The 27,108-nt window shown below is 33.5% G+C and overlaps 3 protein-coding genes across 3 annotated transcripts; 2 read left to right on the top strand and 1 right to left on the bottom strand.

Annotated features, from left to right (window-relative positions):
* Positions 1-1,644: 1,644 nt before the first annotated feature.
* LOC130942054 (serine/threonine-protein kinase TOUSLED) lies at positions 1,645-8,587 on the top strand. Its single transcript, XM_057870734.1, is given in 18 exon segments — positions 1,645-2,127; positions 2,412-2,654; positions 3,002-3,091; positions 3,317-3,520; positions 3,959-4,009; positions 4,245-4,352; positions 4,884-4,928; positions 5,055-5,167; positions 5,256-5,322; positions 5,590-5,656; positions 6,041-6,135; positions 6,209-6,388; positions 6,606-6,816; positions 6,941-7,205; positions 7,381-7,435; positions 7,601-7,643; positions 7,646-7,761; positions 7,911-8,587. Coding segments are annotated over 17 exon segments (2,028 nt in total). The 5' UTR covers positions 1,645-2,127; positions 2,412-2,432; the 3' UTR covers positions 8,007-8,587.
* Positions 8,588-12,522: 3,935 nt separating this feature from the next.
* Positions 12,523-17,475, bottom strand: LOC130941752 (uncharacterized). The gene is made up of 8 exons (XM_057870330.1): positions 17,180-17,475; positions 16,222-16,493; positions 15,537-15,836; positions 15,001-15,081; positions 13,973-14,093; positions 13,203-13,505; positions 13,030-13,095; positions 12,523-12,802 (listed from the first exon to the last, which is right to left on the bottom strand). The coding sequence occupies exons 3-8, from the start codon at positions 15,725-15,727 to the stop codon at positions 12,710-12,712; spliced, it is 855 nt and encodes a 284-aa protein (XP_057726313.1). The 5' UTR covers positions 15,728-15,836; positions 16,222-16,493; positions 17,180-17,475; the 3' UTR covers positions 12,523-12,709.
* A 133-nt stretch (positions 17,476-17,608) lies between these two features.
* On the top strand, positions 17,609-19,573 carry LOC130941753 (protein CHLORORESPIRATORY REDUCTION 42, chloroplastic). Its single transcript, XM_057870331.1, has 2 exons — positions 17,609-18,407; positions 19,294-19,573. The coding sequence occupies exons 1-2, from the start codon at positions 18,115-18,117 to the stop codon at positions 19,400-19,402; spliced, it is 402 nt and encodes a 133-aa protein (XP_057726314.1). The 5' UTR covers positions 17,609-18,114; the 3' UTR covers positions 19,403-19,573.
* The last annotated feature ends 7,535 nt before the right edge of the window (positions 19,574-27,108 follow it).

The following is a 27,108-nucleotide window of genomic DNA, read 5'->3' as shown; positions in this document are numbered from 1 at the left end:
AATCTCTCAATCTGATTTTATATCGATTTACAAAAAGAAATAAATTTATTTTCACTCAAAGATAATATATGTCCTTTTAAATTTTATAATATAAAATATTATTTATATATTATTAACAAATTGGATTACTAATTTTGTAGCAGTATTTATATAACAAAAATACTTTAATAAAATAGTTCATGTTTTTGTAAAATATAAGTTTGTCATGCGACTAATGCTCATGAAACTGACTGCAAAAGTTAACGAAAAATTGTTACATATTTAACAAAGTTTGTTAATGTCATGTAACTTATTCTCTAGAAAGAAAAAGATTTTTGTGTTTTTTCTATTTTCCGGTTGAATTCTATTTTTCATATTGTAGTCAAATTGTATATTATGGGAGTCAACCACATCTGAGGGTCATTTATAAATTAGCATATTTGTCACTTAGCTTAGTAAGGTAAATGGAAAAAATGTCGCTTGGTTATTTATTATGAGGGTCAAATATCTTACAACGATGAGTGAATATATAAGAAAATGATAATATGTCAACAAAAAAATTGAATGATAGAATAAATATATGTAAACTAGGCTTATAAAAGTCACCAAAAATAAAAAACTAGACTTGTAATAATTTACTTTTGTACTATATATAATATATTAATTAGGTATTAAATATAATAATTTATCACAATCTTCTTTATATACATTGTTTTTCTTCAAAATTATTACACTTTAGAATCTAGTAAGACCAACTCAAAATAGTGTATTGGGTAATATATAACCCTAGCTAAGGTTTAGTTTGGATAAACAGTTTAATTAAATTTCTTTTAAAAAAATAATTTAAATAATAAATACTTATATTAAAAATAATTTTTAAATAAATTATTTTGTATTTAATTTTTATTTCTAAAAATACTTATTTTAAAAGAAATATAATAAAAAAAATTATTATAAGAAAAATAATTTTTTTAACTTTTACATAAGCAATTAAATGAATTTTTAGAAAGTTACATTTAATTTTAAAATTTTTTCTTGACATTAATATTATTATTTTTTATAAGTCAAAATTTAAAAAAAAAATTAAAACTTCCAAAAAAGTCTCCAAAAATTTCATCAAACAAATGGGATTATTGGGCCGGGTCGGCCTGTATCTTAACCGGAGCCCATGTGGATTTATGTTTACAATTTACATTGTCCATCAGTTGAATTACCTGCAGACCCCCAAAATCAGTAAATAATTTTTGCTTCATTTACAAGCTTATACTTTTTTAGTTTTTACTTTTACCACTTTTCCTGAAGCCTACTTCCCCTTATTTTCATTAATGAATTGGGAAACACTTCATCTTCTTTCCACTTATAAAAGTTAGCTATGCTTGTATTTTCACTATGAAATTCTTAGGATTCTCATTTCTCAACAGATTCAAATTCAATTCAAAGGTCCATTTTTCATCTCAACAGAAAAGAGGTAAGCAGCAAAAGGGGGAAAAACTCAAAAAAGAAGCTATCGCCATAATAATGCCTCACTAGATTTTAGGTTGCACCAGTCTCACATCAAAATATCTGACACACACTAAAATGTAAAATCACATCATCAAATTTGTATTTTATTTTATTTTTTCTTCTTCTCTTCTCATTTTTTTTAAATTTTCATGTATTATTATTCTGCCATAGACCTATAATCTTTCTCACAGAAAACCCTCTACTCTGACCAAAAGAGAGCCCCACTACAAAGTTTTCAAAAGGGAACATACCCACACAGAAAAAAACAGTCTTTTTTTCACTTCCTTTGTTCTGCATCCATGGTTCCTTCATACTGATACCCAAAATATATTCTTCCCTCCCAAGCTTTCTGAATCTTCTTCTGCATCTTTACCAAACATAAAAAAAAACCCTAGATTTTTCCCTCTTTCAAAATTTCCATTTCTTCTCATTCTCTTTGCTCTTTCCCCTCCAACACACTCAAAATCCTCTCTTCATTCTTCCTTGCATCACATCCCCAGACCAATTCTATGTGCTTTTGGTCCTTTCAACAGCTTCTGCTAACTTTTGTTAACTTTTGTTTTACTCCAAGTTTGCCTAAATCCCAATTTTCTCTACGCGGGTTTTCGATAATTCACCACCTTTTGGTTCCTTGATCACGAATGGGTATGGCCTAACACTACTCATTAACTTACTCTTTCACTGTGTTTGTGGTTGATTTCAAAAGGGTAGAATTTTTTTGAGCCATGTTAAGTTCAGATGAAACCGTTAAAATGGATTTAAGTTGTTTGTCTAAATACATAATTCATGATGTGATTCAATGGTGATATTTTGTTACATCTATAAACTTAACTTAGTTGAAAATGATTTGTTGGTTGTTTTTGTTGTTGTTTCTTGTTGGGGTTGAATGGTTTATTAAGGTGCATTTTGTTTGTTGTTGGCAAACACAGTTTTGAGTTGCAGGAGGCATAATGTCTGATGATATGCTTGTGCATTTCTCTTCCAATTCCTCCAACCAATCTGACCAGTCCCTTCCAACAAAGATTGCGAAGCTGGAAGCTCGAATGGTGGGCAAGGCTTCCTCCACCGCTGCTCAGCAGCCAGGTTGGTCCTCTGTCCCTTCAACTGGGAAATTTGGAGGAGCTGCTGAGGATTTAGCTGAGGCATGTAGTTCCAGTGATTCTGATGATGATGTAAGTCCCGGCTCAATTCAATGCAGTTATTTTGGTAATATATGCTTGTATAGTTGTATCATAATAGCTGTTATTAGGGTATTGCACACTGAATTGCTATCGATTGTGATAAATCGACAGTGACTGGTTGTTTCTTCCATCTATATATGGTTTTGGATGATTCGATGCGATAGATGTATGTGTTTTATAAGTGGTGTTCATAAGTTGTTTAATATCTATGCATTAGAAGACTGTCAATTTTTTGTGCATACTAATGATCTGGAATGATTGTAGATCTGTGGATCTGTATTAATTCAATGAGTTATGGAATTAATCAATTTGTCCTTACCTTCATATCTCTGTTCCAGAATGGTGAAGAATTCTTAATACAGGCCAACACGCAGAAGCGGCTAAAACTTCAAGAAGATGACAACTCTAATGTTTTTGAACATCTCGAGGTTTGTTTTTATCCTGACAACTTGGTTTATTTAGTAGGGCAGTAGCTACAGCTCATATTGTGAATTCCCAAACTCAACTGGATAGAATGCTTCCTCTTTTGCTTACTTTTTAATATTATTCTTTTTTTATCTTTTCGAACTACTATCCTGAGAACTGATCGCTCATAAGAATTAGTAGTCTTGTGTCAGCTTGTTGTCTCCAACCGACATTATTTACATTATCAGGTTATGACTGATGGAAGACAAACTAGTTCAGAGCCCGTCGAGATAAAAATAAGTAACGATGTGAATAGAAAGAAACATGGCCGTGGACGAGGCAATTCTGGTTCAGGAAGGGGCCGGGGTTCCAGATCTAATGATCAGACCAGAACACAAATACCTCCAACAACTGCTTTGACCTCAAATGGCCAGACCGATTTATACCATAAGGTATGTTCTTTGCCATAAGACATTTGGTTCTTTATTGTATCTTTCAATTGTCACTTTAATTGTTTTAGTAATTACCGTGATCTATAGTCAACACATAATTGCAAGTGTAATTGTTAATATAACATCTTTATCTAATTATAAATTTATTATTAATAATAGAGTCATCCTTCTTGGTTGGGGTGCGGAAAGTAGGTCATATTTTTGATAATCATATCTTTAAAGAGTTTGATGGAAATGGCCTCACGTGGATTTATTTTATTTCTTAGTGTTTACTTTAAATGCAAAGGGTAATGCTTTGTTAATTATTCTTGTTTTGGAGCAAAGTTTATTTAGCAATATGTTCGGAATGACATATTGCCTTAGTAATGAATTTTATAAATTGATCAATTATATTGTACTTCTTGATTGTTTACTGTAAAGATCATATTCTTTTTGCAGGATGGAAGACTCAAAGATCAACTTCGTAATGATAATTTTTCTTCTTTAGAGGTAAGTCTTCTGCTGAGGTTTGATTTTGTGGAAAAATAAATGTATGTGTAGATTAGGACGAAAACAAATAATAAATGGAGGTTTGATATGCTGTTGTGATCTCTTTCATTTGTTGCTTGTTCCTCTGGATCCCAATGAACTGATTTATATACCATGCTGATATTTTTACCTCTAAAGTATTTTTCTTAGTTAATTCCATCTTTTTCTTATTGATTTCATTGCTATCTTTAAATAGGAGGAGGTTGCATCTTTACGGGCAAAGGTTGTAGCATTAGAGGAGGACTTACGTAAATCAAAACAGGAGACCTCTGAATATCAGAATCTTTGTCGGCAGTTGGAAAAGGTATATGATTTAGCAACTATTCACAAAAATAGTAATTGTGATTCGTGAATCAGAAGGCTAATGTAAGACACCGTCACAATTCGTTAAAATGTTTCAACAAAATGGACTTATCATACATTGTATACGAGTTTGGAATAAAATGGACTTATCATACATTGTATACGAGTCTGGAATAAAATGCAATTAAGTCTTAAAAATGACAGAATCATATACGGTAACTGCTAGGACAAGTGACTGGGCAATTGATATTGTGGTACCTATTTTTTTTGTTCAAACAATGTTACCATTTCACATACTCAGTAGCAATTTTCAGCATGGAAACCTTTAATTCTACCTTTTGTATCAGGCATTTGAAGAAAATGCATTTAGTATTGGAAACTGTTGATTTTATTATTTGTTTGAACCACTTAATTGCGAGCTGATCCAAATATACTAATACGCCACAAAATTACATTTTGAAACCGGTAGCATAACATCCCTGGATTAGTGACAGATTTATTTCCTTTTAATTCTTGATTCTGGCATGTGCAGGAACTTAAGGACCTGACAGATCAAGAACAACAAATGAAGCCAAAGGTGAGATAATTCTAAATTTTGAAGAGGAGAATATCGTAGTTACTTTTCCCCTCCCAAATAAAATATCAACAATGAGCTTTCCTTTTATCATGCATCAAATTTACATTTGTTCCTTCTATTTTGCAGCGGACAAAAATAATATCTGATTTGCTGATATCAGTTTCAAAGGCTGAGAGACAAGAGGCCAGGCTGAAAGTGCGACAAGACTCATTGAGACTTGGAAATGTTGGGGTAATCAGGTATGAGTGGAGAACAGTAATTTTCTTTTTATATATCTTTTTTTCTTTTGTTTTCTTGACCTTCTCATTTGTTTGGCTATAATTGTAGAGCTGGAACTGTCTTATCTGAAACTTGGGAGGATGGTCAAGCATTAAAGGATCTGAATGCCCAGCTTGTATGTCTCATTTTTTTTACTTGTTCAAGAATTTTTTTTTATACTGCTGTTTTTTATTTGTTACTTAGTGTTTAATTCCATGTCATTAATGTTTTGGTATTTATATAAAAAGAATTTGCCATATCGCAGAGCATGTAAATTCCTTCTGATTGTAGGCTCTTTTTTATGGCCAAAATTGGAACCTTGCCTATGAAAATGTTTTTAAATAATACATACATGAATTCTGTTGTCTTTTGATTTTTTATTTTCATTTATTTACTTTTGTAGAGACAACTAATAGAAACAAAGGAGGCAATTGAACGTCAGCGCAAATTATTCAAGAAAAAACAATCTGGTATTATCCTATGCCCCCCTTCTCTTTTTAGTCCATTGTTTCCTAAAGTTGGAGGGGAGGCTTGACCGCTTGAGTGGATCAAATTTAGGGTTTCTTTTCATCTTACCATTTTCCATTCCCCTTCTTTCATATGCGTACTAGTTATATGAACATATGATGGCTATGTGTCAATCAAGGCATTTAGTACTTTGTATTTATTGACATCTAATGGCTTTCATTGTGTATTCACTTTCCAGATATATAAATAATAACTAATATTATGCTCCTTTTGACAGCACAATAAAGCTTAGATTACCTGTTGTGTTTTAGTTTCCAGACTAATTTGTATTATGTTATTCTGCTTTTTTAACATTTTGTAAATTGTGGATTTTCATTGTGGTATAGATAAGGGAGATACAACTGATGCAGAGGCTGGATTACCAGAAGATGTTCTCATTCATGATGAAATTTATAAATCTCGACTGGCTAGCATCAAACGGGTAAGTCGCACCTTCTGCTTGCAATATTATCTATTTTTTGGTGTACAAGTTTCTATAGCAGATAGCTTTACAGGAGGAAGAAGTTATTTTGCGTGAGAGGGATCGCTATGAACTAGAGAAGGGAAGGTTGATTCGTGAAATGAAACGTATAAGGGATGAAGATGGTTCACGGTTCAACAACTTTCAGATTCTACACCATCGATATGCCCTTCTAAACCTTCTCGGAAAGGGAGGGTTCAGTGAGGTTTACAAGGTCAGAGCTTTTTCTAAGTACGCTACTGCTGCTGCTGCTGCTGATAATAATAATAATAATTTATCAAAAATGATAATAATATAATTATAATCATCAACAAATACTGCACAAATTTTCGGTGCTACTAGAATCATAATGTAGACAGTTCCTTCGCCTATATTGGCTATTGTAAATAAATACCTTTTTGCAGTGATTTGAAGTAAGAAATTTCCAGCAGGCTTTTGATTTGGTAGAGCATAGATACGTTGCCTGCAAGCTTCATGGTTTAAATCCTCAATGGAGTGAAGAGAAGAAGCAGAGTTACATGCGGCATGCAATTCGGGAGTATAATATTCACAAGTCCCTTGTGCATCATCACATTGTTCGTTTATGGGACATATTTGAGATTGATCAAAATACGTTCTGCACTGTTCTGGAATATTGTAGTGGTAAATATTGTTATTTTATATATATTTTTGTGAGTTGTAACATGAAGTATAAACATTCTTTTATTTCATTATTTTTTCATATTTCATTTTTTGTTTTGTCTAATCCACTCATCTTTTCTTCCAGGGAAAGATCTTGATGCTGTCCTTAAAGCAACACCTATATTGCCAGAGAAGGAGGCTAGAGTCATTCTGGTTCAGATTTTTCAAGGCCTTATATACATGAATAAAAGAACACAGAAGATTATCCATTATGATTTAAAGCCAGGAAATGTTCTGTTTGATGAGCTTGGTATTGCAAAAGTGACTGATTTTGGTCTCAGCAAGATAGTGGAGGATGATGTTGGATCCCAGGGTATGGAACTTACATCCCAGGGAGCTGGAACATATTGGTAAGTCTGAAAGACCATTATATGCTTGATCTCAGCTGTGATGCTTCTTTATAATAAAATTTTATGTCTGATTTTTCATGTAGCATTACTTAACTTCGATGCTGCCTTTTTCGTTTCCATTTATTTTGGGGAAACCTCTTTCTGCGTTCTTATTTTATTTTTTTTCAACTTCCAGGTATTTGCCTCCTGAATGCTTTGAGCTCAGCAAGACGCCTTATATTTCATCGAAGGTAAATTTATTTTGCTAAATTGAAAATACATAGTTACCAATCCTTTGTCCTTTTGGGTTTTTTTTTTTTTTTTTTTTTTGCTTCTAAGTTGTAAATCCTTATCCAAACCAATGAGGCCTTTTCGTTTTGCTCTCCGTCTTTGATGACTTGTATTCTGGAAACCAGGTTGATGTCTGGTCTGCTGGCATTTTGTTCTATCAAATGCTCTTCGTAGACGTCCTTTCGGGCATGACCAAACTCAAGAGAGAATACTTCGTGAAGACACAATTATTAAGGCGCGCAAGGTTGACTTTCCTACTAGGCCTGCTGTTTCTAATGAGGCAAAGGTGAGTATTTTTGCTTCTTGCAGGGTTATATTTGGGTATCCAGAATCCATTGTTACATTTTCTTGCACAAATGCTGTTTTTCGCTACCCTAAGTTCATTTTTTCTTACTGTCAAACAAACCTATCAATTGTTCTACGATCTTTTGTCAGGATTTCATTCGTCGGTGTCTCACGTATAACCAGATCGAGAGACCAGATGTATTAACAATTGCTCAAGATCCATATCTCACATACTCAAAGAAGTAATGAATGATTTTCAGTGACATACCTATTTTACTCAAGAGGCTCTAAAGAGCATGAATCTAAGAACTGATCTAACTTGAGGTGCTGATTTAGCAGATGGATTTTGTATAGGTTGTAAAGATCTTGTTATTTTGTCAAATGAGACAGAAAGATGTTTCCTCACTCTTAGGGTTTGTTTTGCGAGTTAGTGTTTTGGCGGGGAAGAAAACTTACCATTTGAATTTTTTACGCTAAAAATCCTTTCTTCCCCGTCGATGGTCGCTCCAAATTCCCAATCCGCAAACAACCCCTAAAGGAAGGCCAGTTGTCTTTTTTTTTTTTTTTTTACTTCCATTTTATATTTTGGTTCGAAAACATGGGATGAGGAACAGGAAAAAGGTTGTTTGATTGATATGTCTTTATATATAAAGTAGATGTATAGGTGCTTTCACAAGGGAGAAAGCTTTTGTAATTTTTTTGGTACATTAGCCCCAAGTTTCATTTTATTTTTTCATTAGATACTACCTCATTTCCCTAAAATTTATTTAGTTGTAGTGTGTATTGAGAAGGCCATGTTTGTTTAGTATTTGACTTGCTCAAAACCACTGGCAGACGAGTAAAATTAAATGGATGAATATATCTATGTGATGTAGGTGCTAACCAAAGCTAATCAAATCTTTAGGGCAAATTATACTCGTCTCTTGAGTCTGCAAAATTCAGCTCCACTGATAAAATTGTACTTTATTCCGCCTATGTTACACTTGTGGTACATAGCCGGTCCCAAGCCCGGATAAAGGAGGAGGGTTGTGTTAGGTCTTCAGCAACCAACATAAAAGTATAGCCGAATCCCCATGACATGAATTAAAGACATTATTGCGCTAAAGCTAGGTTGTTGCCCGGAAGCAACGCGCCGTATGGCTCGAGTACGGTGTCAAAGCAAGAGCCGCTGCATCGGTGCCCGGATGTAGTGTTAAATGAGCAATGGTTCTTGCGTTTTCGTGAACGGACGAGGGTAAATAAGCTAGTTCACAAAGTAAAAGGTAAAGGTCGAAGCGACAGAAGGTTGAGATTTGGGACATGGAACATAGGTACTCTAACAGGAAAGTCCATGGAGGTGGTGGATACCATGACTAGGAGGAAGATTAACATTATGTGCCTACAAGAAACGAAATGGGTTGGTGTAAAGGCTAGGGAGTTGGATACTTCTGGTTTCAAACTTTGGTATACAGGAAAGGTGAAGAATAGGAATGGGGTTGGGATAATTGTGGATAAGCAGTGGAAGAAGGACGTAGTGGATGTCAAGAGGGTGGGAGATCGGATTATCTCTATCAAACTTGTGGTGGAGGGAGGTGCTTTCCATGTGATTAGCGCCTATGCACCGCAAGTGGGTTCGGACGAACAACACAAGATAAGGTTTTGGGAGGATCTAGAGAGTTTGGTTCAAGGCATACCTTTGGGAGATAAGATTTTCTTAGGAGGAGATTTAAATGGCCATGTTGGGAGAGAAGTGACTGGATATGGGAGTATTCACGGAGGCCATGGTTTCGGGGTGATCAATGTCGAGGGTAAAACTATTTTAGACTTTTCCTCAACCTTTGATCTTCTCATCGCAAATACATGTTTTAAAAAGAGAGACGAACATCTTATAACCTATAAGAGTGGCATGACAAGCTCTCAAATCGACTTCTTCTTGTTGAGGAGAGTCGACCGGAAATTTTGCATTAACTGTAAAATTATCCCGGAAGAGAGTTTGACAACACAACATAGGGTGCTCGTCATGGATTTTCGCGTTGAGCAAAAGTTGAGGAAAATACATCATACGAAGAACCCAAGGACGAGGTGGTGGCGGATGAAAGGTGAGGAACAAAGAAGCTTCCTAAGACAAGTAGGAGAAGAGGCAAAGTGGGATGAGAATGGAAGCGCGGAAGAGATGTGGAGGGAGATGGTAGAAGTTATTAGAAGAACAGCAAAAGAAAGTTTTGGTGAATCTAAAGGAATAGGACCAAGAGACAAGGAGTCTTGGTGGTGGAATGCGAGTATACAAGAAAAGATAAAGATAAAAAGGGAATGCTTTAAAGAGTGGTCTTTATGCCGCAATTCAGATAACTGGGAAAAATATAGGGCGGCTAAGAAAGAGACAAAAGTGACTGTAAGTGAAGCAAAAACAAGAGCATATGAGGGTCTCTACCAGTCTTTGGGCACGAAAGAAGGAGAAAAAGGTATATATAGAATCGCAAAGAGTCGGGAAAGAAGAACGAGAGATTTGGATCAGGTTAAGTGCATAAAGGATAAGGATGGAAAGGTGTTGGCTCAAGAGGAGAAGATTAATGAAAGGTGGAAGAGCTACTTCTACGAGTTATTTAATGAGGGACAGAAGACTCTTCCCAGCCTTGGTCGATTATGCACAAGGGAAGAAGATAAAAACTTTGACTACTATCGAAGGATTCGAAACTTCGAGGTAAAAGAGGCTCTAAAGCAGATGAAAAATGGCAGGGCAGTAGGACCTGATAATATCCCGATTGAAGTTTGGAAGGGTCTTGGAGAAAAAGGCATCAACTGGTTAACTAAGCTTTTTAATGAGATTTTAAGGTCAAAGAAGATGCCTGATGAGTGGAGAAAGAGCACCTTGGTACCTATCTACAAGAATAAGGGGGATATACAAAGTTGCAGAAACTATAGAGGGATTAAGCTTATGAGTCATACTATGAAGTTATGGGAAAGAGTGATAGAACGGAGGTTGAGAAAAGAGACACAAGTAACAGAGAACCAATTTGGATTTATGCCAGGAAGATCTACCACTGAAGCGGTATACCTATTAAGAAGGATGATGGAGAGGTATCGTAGTAATAAAAGGGATCTACATATGGTATTTATTGATTTGGAAAAAGCGTATGATAGGGTACCAAGGGAGGTCTTATGGAAGGTTTTAGAAAAGAGGAGAGTAAGGATCGCATATATTCGGGCAATTAAAGACATGTATGATGGGGCCACAACTAGTGTGAAAACTCAAGGTGGTGTAACGGAGGAATTCCCTATTGGTATAGGATTACACGAGGGATCATCCTTAAGTCCATACCTTTTCACATTAGTCTTGGAAGTACTCACAGAGCACATCCAAGAGCCGGTACCATGGTGCATGCTTTTTGCCGATGATATCGTCCTTATGGGAGAGTCAAGGGAAGACCTAAATAAAAAGTTGGAGTTATGGAGAGAAGCTTTAGAAGTGTATGGCCTGCGCATAAGCCGTAGCAAGACGGAATATATGGAATGTCAGTTTAGTCTGAGAAGGGAAAACCCCAATATAGAGGTGAAGATTGGAGAAAACATCCTAAGAAAAGTTAAAAGTTTTAAGTATCTTGGGTGCATCATACAAGATAATGGAGAGATTGAACAGGATGTAAATCATAGGATCCAAGCAAGTTGGTCAAAATGGCGGAGTGCATCTGGTTTTATATGCGACAAAAAAGTGCCTTTAAAACTTAAAGACAAATTCTATCGCACCGCTATAAGACCGGCTATGTTGTATGGTACGGAGTGTTGGGCGACTAAAGGGGAGCACGAACATAAGCTGAGTGTGGCAGAGATGAAGATGTTGAGATGGATGAGTGGTTATACGCGATTGGATAAAATAAGGAATGAAGATATAAGGGAGAGAGTTGGAGTAGCACCCATTGTGGAAAAGATGGTTGAATCGCGTCTCAGGTGGTTTGGACATGTGAGAAGAAGACCGATAGAACACCCAGTCAGAAGGGTGGATGAGATGGAAGATGGACAAAGGGCGAAAGGCAGAGGAAGACCTAAGAAGACCATCCATGAGGTGGTCAAACGTGACCTACATGTAAACGGTCTCTCTGTAGACATGATACATGACAGAGCACAATGACGTCATTTGATTCATGTAGCCAACCCCACTTAGTGGGACAAGGCTTTGTTGTTGTTTGTTGTTGTTATTCACTGTACTATTAAACACTTTTTAAGCAAATAATATTTATACTACATGAACAAAGGGAATTATGATAAATTTCATCAAAATCACAAGGTTTAAAGGTGATCAATATAGTTAAGACGATTTTGCGGGAAAATAGATGGTTCTGAAGAGATACACAGAAAAAGTGAAGGGAGTGCTAAAATATTTTTGGACACTCTTTCTCTTGTTCATAAACAAAGTTGATCGTATGAATCAGATTAGACATTATGGGGGTGGGGCTGTGATGAGTAATAGAGAATGTCATGCACCACTCTGATGATTCAGTGTTGATAAATTAAGAGAAAGATATTATGGGGTGTAATCTATTTATTTCTTTATTAGGTAAATTGGGCCATTATGTTAAATCCCCAAGAATAATTATTTAAAAAATACCCACATTTGCTGTTAGTTTTATAAAATATGTCCGAGTGGTAATTGTTTTAGGAATGTTATATTCCAATGTTTTTTTAAAAAGAATGATTCTAGCTAACTAACTTTTTTCAACCAACTATCAACCAATTTTTTTAAAAATATTCCCATAGCATGACAATAAAACATTGAACAAAGCTTCTAAAACCTCAATATTTCAATGATGAATAGTAACAGTATAAAAAAAATAACATACAACTAATGTATGTATGTATGTACTTTCCCTGCCATGCTAACAAGTAACAACGATCAAAATTTACTTCTCTCCACTCGTCTCAAGCGCAAAGCTTTTAAACACGTATTTAATAATAATTATATAAAAAATATCAACCTAGGTTTCTGTTGCTGTTTGCCGTTTTTGTGACCTCTTCCTTTTCCTACTTCTCTTCACTGCATTTTCTGATCTGTCTCCTTGTTTCGTTTCCTGCACAATAGCAACAATTAAGAAACATGTCAGAAAAACACAGAAAACATGCACACACATACTGGAAAATCATATTTGGAATTTGCTCAATGTCCATGCCAAAACAAAGCCAATGCACACAATCAAATAGGAACGTTTGTATTGATATCTAAATCGTTTTCTAGATTCCATAATAACTAATGCTATACTAGTAGAAAATATTTCTAACCGTTAAGAGTCAACTGTACCTTTGAAGTACCAACATTTTGGCTTTCACGACTTTTTTTCTTCTTGCAAGAAAGTGGGTTTGGTCCCTGCATGGTTGAAATAATGGGAATGGTAAGTAATAAAATTTATTTGACTTAATAAAAAATTGTCTAACTTATGTTCTAGCAACAGCTACACCACAAATTGTGAATACCTTTGCTCTTTTTCTCTTGAACTGAGGTTTATCCTTGATTTCCATTGGATTCCTTGCGGTGCTGCTCCTTTTTAATGCTTCTACTTTTATAGTTTCATCTCTTGAATCCTTGTTTTCCATTATTTCGTCTGCTTCCTCACCAGATAATCTATTCATTACCTTACTCCTAAATATCTGGTACTCTCTATCGTCCATATGCAATCGTTTTTCTCCAGAAGTTTTAACATATTGCAACTGAAATGCAGATATAGGTTCAAGGAAAAGTGTGTTTCTGAGACCATATATGAGAGGCACACCAGGAACCTACAGACAGATTAAATCATTAAAACAAAATAAACCTATACCAGAAGGTACAATTCTACATGTATCGTATGCATCAGTATAACAACACTTCAATAAGTTTTGGAATTTTTTTCTGTAAAAAAAGAAATTTTATTAAAATGACAAGGGGATAATCCATCCTCACAGATACAAAATGCATAGGTAATATATAAAAAAATTTGCTATGTAATAATGCAATTTAATATCAGTTAAAGAAACCCCATTAAACAAACACCAAAGAAAGCCATGAAAAAAAATTCCTGTCTCTAAAAAAACAGATATTTGCTACCAAGAACATATTCGCATGATAACTGTATTTCAAGTGCAACAAACAGGAGAGATTCTTTTCTAGATATTTATCAAATATATTGTTCCTCAATTATGTGAATGACGTTTTCCATCCAACTATCAGAATCAACATTAAAATCTATACATAAAAGCATACTAACCTCTCGCAATTTTTTCCGCAGGTCAGTGTCTTGACTAGCAACAAAAAAGTGCTCGGAATTATTTTCTCCAATGACCTGTATGACGCAGGCTTCTGCCCCAGTACATTTTTCATGCTCACATCTGCAAATTAGAATTTAGATAAAAGTGAATGTCCATATCCACAGAAATACTGGTGCTCAAATTCAAACATCTTGAAACTCATCTAATAGAAAAATATCAACACTCTACAGTAGTCCCCAAACACGGTATATACTCAGCTGGAAAATACACTACAAAAGATGAAATCCTCAAAATCATTATCTCGGAAATCAAAATTGATTTAGTATGCGGCTAGTTCTGGGTGCTTTCCCCTCTCTTCCTTCTTTCCTTTCACTTTCTCATTGATGACACAGAGAAAACCGTTGAGTTGAGCAGAGGTCTTTTTTTTCTTTGGTTACGTTATTTCTTTTTAAAATGTAACCTCTACTTTTCTGTTCTGAAGAGAGAGGGGAGAGATACCTTTTATTTTATTTAAAATCCCACTAATTTTATTCCTTTATTGAGTAACAACCATCATATTTAACTCACTATTAGAATTAGTTTTATTAATTACATGGACCACATTATTATTTTAATAAAATAACTTACAAATATTTCAGGAAAAATGTTGGATGAACAAAGGGGCTAAGCACCTATATACTTTTTATATCTCCCTCTACTCCTAAGGAATGACCCAAATTTTGTATCCTCAAGGATAATCATGTATAATTATGAAATTCAGATTGCACGAAGAGTATAATTTTGTGGAATTAGATGCTGGTTTACTCTGTAGAAAAGTCTAGTGTCGTATAGGAGTCTAACCAATTGAAAGTAGTACAAAATTTCATTCAACTTAGGGGTCAAGGATATATGTCATGATAGAAAAAATAAAATAAATAGAAGGTAAACAAGAAAGAGGTTGCAATACAAGTGATTTTATTTGACATCGTATCAATATTTGTTTCAACACTAAGGAAAACCTGGAAGAAAGGAACATAAGAAATATGACCTTGCTATTATGAGTTGTTGAGCTGCCTCAAGAGCCTCAGAATATGAGCTACCAAGTCGTTTCAACTCGGCTAAAACACATCTGCAGCATTGAAGCCATTTTTCCCAATTAAGCATTTATATATCAATGAGATTAAAAAAGAAAAAAAAAGTGTAATAAGACAAGGCAAGTATGTCACGAAGAAGTTTGCTATAGACATTAGTCCAGAGTTACAATTTTTGAACGGCTTACTTTTTTTTCCATGGACTTATAAATCGATCACAGATTTTCCTAGGAACTTATTTGGTACCAGTTTTTTTTTACTTTAGGATTTCTAAGTCTATTGTAAAACTCTTCAAACACCTATTTGTTTACTTTAAAGAAAGTAAAAAGGTATATACTATTCCGATATACGATTCCTAGTGTAAAATTCTCAAGAATGTCATACATTCTACAACTGCATACTGCCTACAGATAAAGCTAATCAAGGGTATATACTATTTCCATGAACAGAAATTAAAACAAAAAAGAACATAACAAATAAATAAAGAAAGGACCTCGTTGTATAAAGCTTAACGGGAGCAGTGAGGATATTGGCAAGGGCATCGTCGGCTGGGGTTATGCGATTAACAATGAGATGGTTAACGAAGGTGCCATCGCAGAGAACCTTGAATGGCTTCCTCAGACCAAAGCAAGTAGTGAAGAATCTTAGAACCTTCCTGTGCCTCCTCTGCTTTTTCACCTTCATCTCCGCCTTTCAGAACTCAAAGCGCTGATTGGCGATTATGGAAGTGGGAACTGATGTTGCAGCTTACAGCTAGTGCTACTTCTGGTAAAACCCTAAAACGCTAAAACCCCTACACCAACAAGCATGGTTAACAGAACCGAAACGGCATCTGTCAGTACAGGGTCACCTTTTGACCAGGTCATAATTAAATAAACATATAAAACTATAAAAAAAAAATCAAATAAAAATTTAAAAAGCCTCAGGAGTTGATGCTTGTTCTTGAGCTGGTGTTTGTGATTAAGAAATCTTTAAAAGTGAAATAGAACTAAATGAACAAATCAACGAACTAGCAGCTCAATCAACCAATGAACTAATTAGCTAAAACAAGAACTAAATCAACCTAATTAGCTAAATGACGAACTAAATGAACCAATTAACCAACAAACTACTTTAGCTAAACGCCTAAGTTGACTAATTAACTAACTTAGGTAGACAAAATAGAAAAAAGAACACACCAGAGCTGAGCAGAGGCGCAAAAGCGAAGCAAGAGAAACAGACGCGGCGAGCAAAGGAGAAAAGCTGCGACCAGAGGCGAGGAGAGGCCGAAGAGCGAACAGATGCGGTGAACCACCAGCGGTGACGGCGGGACTCAAATGCACGAGCAGAACAGCCAGCTCCGGCGGAAACAGAAGAGACGCGGACGCAGGAGGCGAACCACCAACGACGAACCGGTTCTCTCTTCTCTGATCTCTCTTGGTTTATTGGGTAGGAAGGCTAGGTAGAGTGTCTGTGTGAGTGTTGGTAAATTAGGTTTTTTTTTTCTTTTCTTTTTTCCTCCAATTTTTTAATGAAAAAACCAATGAGTTTAATTTTGATACATACAATTTTAGTGTCATATTAGATCTATGTATTTAAATAATTTTTAAAATAATAAATATAAAATTAATTTTTTTAATTACTATTTTAAAATATTTTTGTTTTAAATTTTAAATTTTAATTTTAAAACCTAAATCGTTTAAAAAATTAGAGTAAAAAAATAATTTAATAATAAAAAATTTTAATTAATTAAAAATTGATCTTCTAAATCTAATTATCTAGTAACTATTAATAAATTATAGTAGAAAAAGACGTTGGAAATCGAAAAACAAAAGATCTACATTATATCTACGTTTGTTAAGAATTAATATTATCATTTTTATTTTGAAAATATTATTTTTTAATAAATATATACAAATATATCATATAAAAACAAAAGAGTAATAATATATTTTTCAATATTTTATTCTTTTATGTTATCTTTTGAGTGGCCTTCTCAAAATACAAATATCTAATTTGCTCCCAAACAGATTGTACTGCCCTTCAATTACCCCTTTTGTTCTTAGAAAAAAATAAAGATAACTCTCCATAAACTAATCATGGCTTTACCTTATTCATTAACTAACTTAGGTAGAAAAAATAGAAAAAAGAACACACCAGAGCTGAGCAGAGGCGCAAAAGCGAAGCAAGAGAAACAGAAGCGGCGAGCAAAGGAGAAAAGCTGCGACCAGAGGCGAGGAGAGGCCGAAGCGCGAACAGATGCGGCGAACCACCAGCGGTGACGGCGGGACTCAAATGCACGAGCAGAACAGCCAGCTGCGGCGGAAACAGAAGAGACGCGGACGCAGGAGGCGAACCACCAACGACGAACCGGTTCTCTCTTCTCTGATCTCTCTTGGTTTATTGCGTATGAAGGCTAAGTAGAGTGTCTGTGTGAGTGTTTAGGTTTTTCTTTTCTTTTCTTTTCTTTTTCTCCAATTTTTTAATGAAAAATACCAAGTTTAATTTTGATACATAAAAGTTTAGTGTCATATTATTATATTTATGTATTAAATAATTTTTAAAATAATAAATATAAAACTTAATTATTCTTTAGAAAATTAATTTTTTTTATTACTATCTTAAAATATTTTTGTTTTAAATTTTAAATTTTAATTTTAAAATCTAAATTGTTTAAAAAATTAGAGTAAAAAAATAATTTAATAATAAAAAATTTTAATTAATATTAATTAATTAAAAATTGATCTTCTAAATCTAATTATCTAGTAACTATTAAAATTAATAAATTATAGAAAAAGACGTTGAAAATTGAAAAACAAAAGATCTACATATATCTACGTTTGTTAAGAATGAATATTATCATTTTTATTTTGAAAATATTATTTTTTTAATAAATTTATACAAACATATCATATAAAAAAATAAGAGTAATAATATATTTTTCAATATTTTATTCTTTTATGTTATCTTTTGAGTGGCCTTCTCAAATATGAACCATACAAATATCTAATTTGCTCCCAAACGGATTGTCCTGCCCTTCAATTACTCCTTTTGTTCTTAGAAGAAAATAAAGATAACTGCATAAACCAATCATGGCTTTACCTTATTCATTTGCTACTACTACTAAATCTTCAGTTTTTTCAAAGCTTCACAACACTTCTTTCTTCCAACACAATCAACTACAAAGAGCAAATGTTGTTACTGTGGTAAAGTGTGAATCAAAAGACTCATCAGAAGATAACATAGAACTGCAAGCAAAGGGTCCAAAGCTAGAGATAGGTTCACCTATTATTTTTACAGAGGCTCCTAAAATGATTAAGACTGCTGCTTCTGTTCCATGTCTTAGGGTTAATTCTGGTTTGGTCAAGCCTGGTGATGTTGGAAGGTACTTCAAACTCTTTCATTCATCTCTGCTTCTTTTAACTATTAATTTTCTCTTTTTATTTTTTATTTCTATGAATTGTTTAGACAAACTTGAGTTAATGATATTAGTTGGATAACACTCTTTCTAGTGATACTCAATAATTTGAAACATACACTGAAAATAAAGCTTGTTAGAGTCTGTAGTTTAAGTTGGAGAAACAAGTAGTTAGAGTTGATGAACTGGCAATGTAACAATTGTGAAATACTGATGAGAAACTCTTTGAAACTAGTAATTTTTAGTATTTTGATCATTATAAAGTTAATTATTTTTAATAAATAAATTTATTGTGTGTAAATTCTAAAAAAATGTAGATACAAATTGTATTATTTTATGTATATAAATTTTAATAAATATAAATATAAATTATATATTTAACTCACATAAATACTTATTAAAGTAAATTAATTAACAAAATATTTAAAAATAAATAATTTTATATTTTATTAGATATAAAATTATAAAAAAATATGAAAAAAATTATAAAGATTGATATAATTTTTTTATTTGACAAGTATTTATTAATTTTTTAATTAAAAAAATAATTATAATTATATCTATTATCAAATATATGACATTGTATTTGATTATATATGATTTTAATTTTTAGTCCCTCGATTATTAGATTCTTAGATCTGTCTCCGTTGGAACACCCGATGTTTATATATTTGTTGTGTGCGAAAGTTTAACAAATATTGATGTAATTATATAAATTACAGATTGGTAAAAGAAAATTTCTTTTATAATTTTATTATTTAAAGAGTTAAAATCATGCTAGCTTGATTTTATTTTGTTCATCATGCACATTTATTATCATCAAGACTTCAATTAAATGCATATCTTTCTGCAGAATCGTGTCAAGAAAACCCAAAGATGTGTGGGCAGTGCGGCTTAGCATTGGAACCTTCCTCATAGATGGGAAATACTTCAAACCCTTGGACCTGGCTGAGTATAGTTGATTTATGATTCATAATTTTACAAATTTGGTAGGTTTATTTTTTAATTTTACTTTTTATATCTTGTGTTACATTGTGTAACTGAACTATTTTCCTCTATGTTATTTTATCTAAAAATTATATGGAATTAATTTGTATGTACGGTTGATAAATGTAAATATATTTTTAGGTGAATGATAGTCTTTAATTAAAAGTAAAATAGTAATACAATTTCTCTCAAAGTCTCAGTTTTTTTTAAAGACAAGGGGATTTATAAAAAAGATGGATAATAACCCTGAAATTTTAGAGAGTATTTAGTTTGTATTTTCATTTTTTATTTTTATTTTCAATTTACTTTTTAAATTTTGTAAAAAAAAAAGTGAAAACAATAAAATATTATTTTTTATTTTCGCTTCTTATTTTCATTTTTTTTCAGAATTCAAAAAATAAAAAATACTAAAAATAAAAACAGAAAATATAAATATAAACCAAACACACCCTAGTATTGTTTAACATGAGACTATCATTAAATGTTGAGAAAAGTAATTACTAATCATTTTACGATAATAATTTTGTTGCTAAATATTATATTAACTAATAAAAAATAAATAGGGGTCGATTTGTCTCTATATTTCTAACAAATTGTTATGTAAAATAAATCTTTAGCATATGAATTCTATCAAATTTATTTTTCAACCACTAATTCTTTCTCAGTCTCAAGAACAATTCTACCAATGTCAACAACACAGCCTCCATTGTTGTAGCTGATTTCAACAACACAATACTAACAAGTAACAACAGTTTCATAAATTTCAACAAAATTAACAATTTCAGAGGAGGAGAGGACACTACGGTGAAACATTGGACCATTATTTGTAATTTTAAACACGATATTTGTTTTTCAAATTGATTATCGGATGTTAATGTTTAACAGATAAATTATTCATCTATTTTTTTTAAACTGAATAATAGATTTTCCTTCAAATCAAATATTAATGAACGAATTTATATTGATCAAGAAACAAATTTAATTGATAGAGAATTAGAAACCTTTATTATGACTCCATTCTTCTACCATAACCTCATAACTAGTGTCCAAGCTGTGCCTTGCACGGAAATTACAAAACAATTAATATTTGTTCAACAAAAATACCGCATATATATTAAAATTAGTATTATATATTTGTGTATAAATATATATTATTTAATTTATTTTTAGTATATATTTTATATTTAATATATTTTATATTAGTGGCTAATTTTAGTGTGTACCAATTCAAATATAATTGACAACATTCATAGCTGCATCCTTATTTAAATTTATAGTGCTATACAAATTAATTAAATTACGAATCAATAAAAAGTATAGTCACCAAAATTAAATAAAAAGTAATAATTCTTGATCATATTAGATCCACTAATGGATTAATGAGCACATTTCATATCTGTTAATCAGTCCATTTTTTATTATTTAATATTTATAATAATTATAATAGTTTATTTTTAATGTATTAATATTTTAAAGAATTTTAATATTTAATTATTTGAGTAAATTGATAGAAAATTAAAATTATACAAATGTCCTAAATTGAATTTGGTTACATGTATATTTCATTTGATCCTCTATGTAAATCGAATTAATTGGATTTGATTTAGTATGTATATGTTATACCTAGTAATAAATTTATTCGATTTTCTATTAATAGTTGGCATTTTTATATTGTATAACTATTTGTCATTTTTTGAAAAAATCTCAGGTTTTAATTCTTATACCACCTTGAGGGCTTTATATTAAATTTTTTAATATCAAAAGTTCCATAATGATTTTTTAGATATTAATGAATCAAATGATGTTTTTAACGAATTTTTAAAAATTATTTATTATTCCGTTTTGAATTTATAAATTTATAAAAATGTTGATTTTCTAGAATTTAAATTAAAATATAAAATTTGAATTTTTATTATTATTCGTTTTGATTTGTTTGATATTTTAGTTGAATTCAAATAAGAGATGTTTTTTATTGACATTTGTATTTTAAACTCAATGAATAATAAATAAACGAATAGAAAGCTGATTCAATTTAGTATGTGTACTGTGCAGTAGTAAATCGAATCAAGTTGATTTGATTTACTACTCGTACAACATATATATACTAAATCGAATCCAATTAATTCGATTTACATTGAAAAATAATTCCATTTACATAGAGGGTCAAACTAGATATGCATACAACTAAATTCAGTTTAGGACATCTACGTAATTTTGATTCTCAATCATTTTACATATGTAATTTATCCTAATTATTTATACTAATAATATATAAAAATTACATTTTAGTAACAAATATGATATTCAAATTAGTCTCTTATAATATTTAAATTTTAATATATAAAGAATGGTATTTTTTAAAAATATATTGATATTATTTTTTAAATGGTGAAAACTCAGGTGCAGTCAATTTCATGTGAAGTTGATAATTGAGAGTCGTTAGATAATTCGACTGATTTGACTAAATTTTCATCTAACGGTTCTCAACTATCAACTTCACGTGAAGTTAACTGCACCTGAGTTTTCACCTTTCTAAATTTTTTGGTGACTGAAATAAACTAAACAAAGAAAAACAAAACAAACAAAACAAGGAACTGCTTAAATAGAGGGACAGTCCCGTTTAAGACTACTCTTAAACTCCTCCCAAGGTGAAAGAAGCTCCACATGCGAAAGTTGTAACTTCATCACCATCTTTGCCATAGTATCGACCACCGTGTTTGCATCTCTCATAATCAAACGAAAGTCAACACGCCAATTTCAATGTATGATATCTCTTATTTTGAGCACCAATGGATCAATAAACCCAAAACCATCTCGAGTAACAAGATTAAATGCTTCCACATAATCCGTCTCACAAATAACATCTCGTTGACCCACATCCCAAGCTAAGAGATATCCTTTCCAAATAGCAAACAATTCTCCTTGAAGAATACTATTACTCTCAATCATTTCCAAACACCCCCTTTGCCAACTTCCATTACAATCTCTAATAACACATGCAAAACCAACACTATCACCCGAACCAAAATAACTAGCATCACAATTAATCTTAAAAGTACCAATGGATGGGGGATTCCAAAAACCATTTAGAGTAGAGGGAATGGACATACGTTGTAATTTAAAAATATTCTTAAGCTCATTTTCTGAAGTTAATGCCAGATAAATCACTTTTTCTGGAGGCCAAGTTTCATGAGGATTAAAGATGTCATTATTCCTTACTCGCCATATCCACCAAAATCCCGAACAGAACTTGAACGGATGCTCTATGCTATGATACAAGAACCAGTTCTTCAAATCCAAAGGATGACAAGAAATATCCAACCTATACTAGACAAGCTGAGTTTTGGACAATCCCGAATACAATGTAAAACTGATTCCTGGCTAAAAAGACATCTTGGACACCTATCCGATGACGACATCCCTCTTCTAAAGCGAAAACTTGCAGTAGGAAGAGCCTCCTTAAGACACAACCAAGCCAAAAACTTATGCTTTTCCGAAACAAGCTAACGCCAAAGCCAAAGTCAATTATCTCGCTCCTCCCAACCAAACAGCTGCTTACACAACCACAAGTAATCATTGCGTGAGTCATAGACTTTGGCAGCAGACCCACACCAATACCAACCCACTTTCGGACATGCTTGTTCATCTGGATTGTAAGAGATAATATTACCTTTCAGATTTTGAGATAAAGGGGAATAAAGAGTATCCAAATGCCACCTACCAACCGATCAAATATCCTGTATCCGGATATTCGAATCAGAAATATGAACATAATCTATCTCATTAGATAATCTTCCTTCTCTCCTCCAGCTAGAAAACCAAAAATTCTGGTTCAAATATCCAATACACCAAGCAAACCCATTCTTCAACACTTCCCAAGCCTTACAAAGACACCTCCAAATGAGAGAGTCCTTGTTCTTAGGATAACTAAAACAGTCATATAAAGATGATCGGTATTTGGCATCCAACAATTGGACCCATAGTTTGTTTGGCTGCTGGAAAAAAAAATCCAAACTAGCTTTCCAAGAAGAGCAATATTTACACAATAAGGATCTATAATCTCCAAACCTCCATATTTTTTTAGAGTAACTAGTACCTTCCAACTAACAAGATTCAATCCTCTTCCATCAACTTGTCCTTTCCAAAGAAAATTCCTCATCATAGACTCTAATTTACTAATGATTCCTTTGGGAAAAATAGAGACCTGCATCTGGTACGTGGGAATAGCGGCTGCAACATAATTAACCAAGCAGAGTCTACCAGTCCGGTTGAGTAAACTCTCTTTCCAGCTTGCTAGCCTACTCCGAATCTTATCCAGGACACTATTGAAAGCTAAACGAGTCACCCTATAATGGCTAAGGATAACTCCAAGATACTTGCCCAAGTCCTGGACAAATCTGATAGAGGATACCCCAGTGAAAACCTCTTTCCTTGATGTAAAGATATTCTTGGAGCAAAGCGCTTTAAACTTCTCCACATTAATCTTCATCCTAGATGCTTTGCAAAAAGTCTTTAAAACCAACATCATATTTTGCACTTGTCTCTTTGTAGCTTTACAGAATAGAAGCAAGTCATCCACAAACATTAAGTGGAATATTCTTGGTCCCCCTCTAGAAATAGCAACCGGTTCCCACAAGCCCAAATCAACCTGATGACTAATAAAGCATGCCAATCGCTCCATACACAACACAAAAAGATAGGGTGACATAGGGTCTCCTTGTCTAAGACCTCAGCTAGGAGTAAAGCCATTCAGACGATTCTCATTCCAAAGAATAGATAAGGAAGAAGCAGTGACACAATTCATAATCAAATTAAGTGTAGGAATAGGAAAACCAAAGCTCTTAAGGGTATGAGCTAAAAACCTCCAGTCAACTCTGTCATAAGCTTTCTCCAGATCAATCTTAAAGGCCAGTGTGCCCTTCTTTGATTTAGTCTTCTTCATAAAGTGGGGGACTTCTTGAGCAATAATGATGTTGTCAGGAGTTCCTCGTCCCATAATAAATCCTCCTTGAAGCGGGCCAACAATCTTTGCAAGATGAGGATGAAGCCTATTAACAAGAACCTTCGTGATGATCTTGTAAACTACATTGCAGAGACTAATCGGCCTGAAATCTTTCATAGATACCGGTGATTCAACTTTTGGAATAAGAACCAGTAAAGTTTCTAACATTCTCGGATCAAGAGTAACACCGGAGATTGCCTACTTAACCATCTTCCAAACATCAAGACCAATGATCTCCCAATATTCTTTGAAGAAGAAAGCTTGAAACCCATCAAGACCCGGAGTTTTAAAAGAGTTCATGTGAAAAACAGCTGTTTTGACTTCCTCCATAGTAACTGGTGCCGTAAGATTATTGCAAGCTTCCTCATTTAGAGAATGAAGAGGCACATCACCAAGGCAACCCAAATCAACATCATCCAAATGACAGAATAAGCTTTTATAGAATGACTATGCTTCTTGACTCAAAATATCTGGATCAGTTTCCCACACTCCATCCTTGAGAAAAAGGCCATGAATCTTATTATGCTTCCTTTGTGCAAGAGTTTGAATATGAAAGAATCTTGTATTCCTATCCCCGAACCTTACCCACTGCTCTCTGGACTTTTGGAATCATAGGAGCTTTTCTTGCACTAGAGTATTATAATAATCATCAAGCAACTGTTACTCTTTCTGACGCAAATAAATACTATCCACCACTTCCAAACGCTTTGGTAAATAATTAATCTGCTGCTCTAATTCACATTTCTTAACAAAAATGTTACCAAATACCTTCGAGTTAAACTCTAGTGAATTCTTCTGTACTTTCGAAAGCTTGCCATGAATTCCTCTATTACCAGACCACCATGACTGATTCATAATATCCCTATACCCAGGATGAGTAGCCCAAGCAGCAACAAATCGGAAAGGTCGATTCCCTTTAGGCTGAGGACGACCTTTAGAACGCACCAAAATAGGCAATGATCAGATTGAAGCCTATTTAAAACTTCTGCATAAGCCTCTGGAAAGATAGATAGCCAACTACTATTTATACAGACTCGATCAAACTTTTTTGCCACGTAAACATAATTTTTCACCCTCCTGTACCAAGAAAATCGCCTCCCTATAGTCTTCAGATTAAACAAACTACTATCCCCTAATGAAGTAGCAAACATGTCTGCTCTTTGATAAGAAAATTGACAGCCCTTAGATTCATGAGAAAATTTGACTTCATTAAAATCACCAAGAACAATCCAAGGTCCTTGAAAAACCATGGATTGTACAACAAGATAATCGCAAAGGAGAACCCTTTTATTAAATTGAGAATTGCCATAAATACCACTACACCTCCAAATTAAATTATCAAATTGAACCTCAACAGTAACACCCGGATCAAAAGCATAAATGAACTTACAACAAACACCCTTCATAGAGGATAGAAACCAAATACCTCCCTTATGCCCCTTTGCTTCTACTATACCAACAGAGTGATACCGCAACCTTTCCAAAAATAATTTTAAATGGTGAAAAGGAGAGTGAGTTTCAACCACAATAAAGAAAACATGTCTAAATTTTCTAACAAGTTCCTTACAATGCACCCGTGCTAACTTATTAGAAGTACCCCTAATATTCCAAACAATCATATTTAAACTATCCATAAATAATAGGGACAGAATAAATAAGAACATAAACTCTAAATAGAATCACCAACCTCAATAGGTGGTTTGTCCTGCGGTACTGGCATACTCTGATCCTCAATAATTGCCACCTTCGGACCTCCTAACACTGCACCTGCCATGCTTCCATCTACTAAGGTTTCCTCCGTTGTGCCACCATTTTTATCAACTGGCGAGTTCTACAGGGAGGAATGCCGAGGACGCTTCCGTATAGAAATTTCATGACGTGCAGGAGTTATGCGTGATGATGGCGCAATTTCATGTTTTTCTCGCTTCCCCATCCTAATACCAATTGATTTGCCTCCATCACCATGCAAATTGGGCCTTGGAACCCTTCTCGAAACATCCTTGTGCTGCTTTCCATCTTGATCCTTCAAACCTGATGACTGGCCCATTGTGAATTTTTTCTTACGCAGCACTTGTTGCCAGCCCTCTCCATCATCCATGCTGCCTCATTAACATGACCATCAGGCATGTGAGGAGCCAATGATTCCGTAACTACATCCTTCCCTTCAACAACTCCTAATTTCTCACCCAAATTACCATAATTCGCACGTAAATCATGAGCTTCTGATTCAGCATCTTTTTGAATATCATGATTGTTGTGTGGCACTAGTGTCGGGGCTTCATTATTTTTTCCATCACCAAAGGAATTTTCGTTTTCTTCCAATGACTCCTTCTCCATGCACAATGATTTATCATGCCCATACCGTGCACAAGTAGCACAAATCAGCTGTAAACTCTCGTACTCCACTTCATGAGTCACACCCTCCACTATAATATGCTTGATTATAGGCAACCCAAGATTAATTTGAATACAAGCTCGGGCATATTTTCCTCTTTTTGCAAGCTTAGTGGCCAAATCTACTTTCACCGGAACCCTTATTGCATAAGCAATTCGCAGCATTATTTGTTCCTGGTAGCACCAAATTAGAAGTCTCGAGGCTCGAATCTATACCAGCGTTGATCCAAAGGATTTTTTGCATGACCTAAAATCCACATCCTATGACTTTACTGCAACATAGTG

This window comes from Arachis stenosperma, chromosome 7, assembly GCF_014773155.1.
Source record: "Arachis stenosperma cultivar V10309 chromosome 7, arast.V10309.gnm1.PFL2, whole genome shotgun sequence".
NCBI lineage: Eukaryota > Viridiplantae > Streptophyta > Magnoliopsida > Fabales > Fabaceae > Arachis > Arachis stenosperma.
This window is presented reverse-complemented; position numbering and strand designations above follow the sequence as displayed.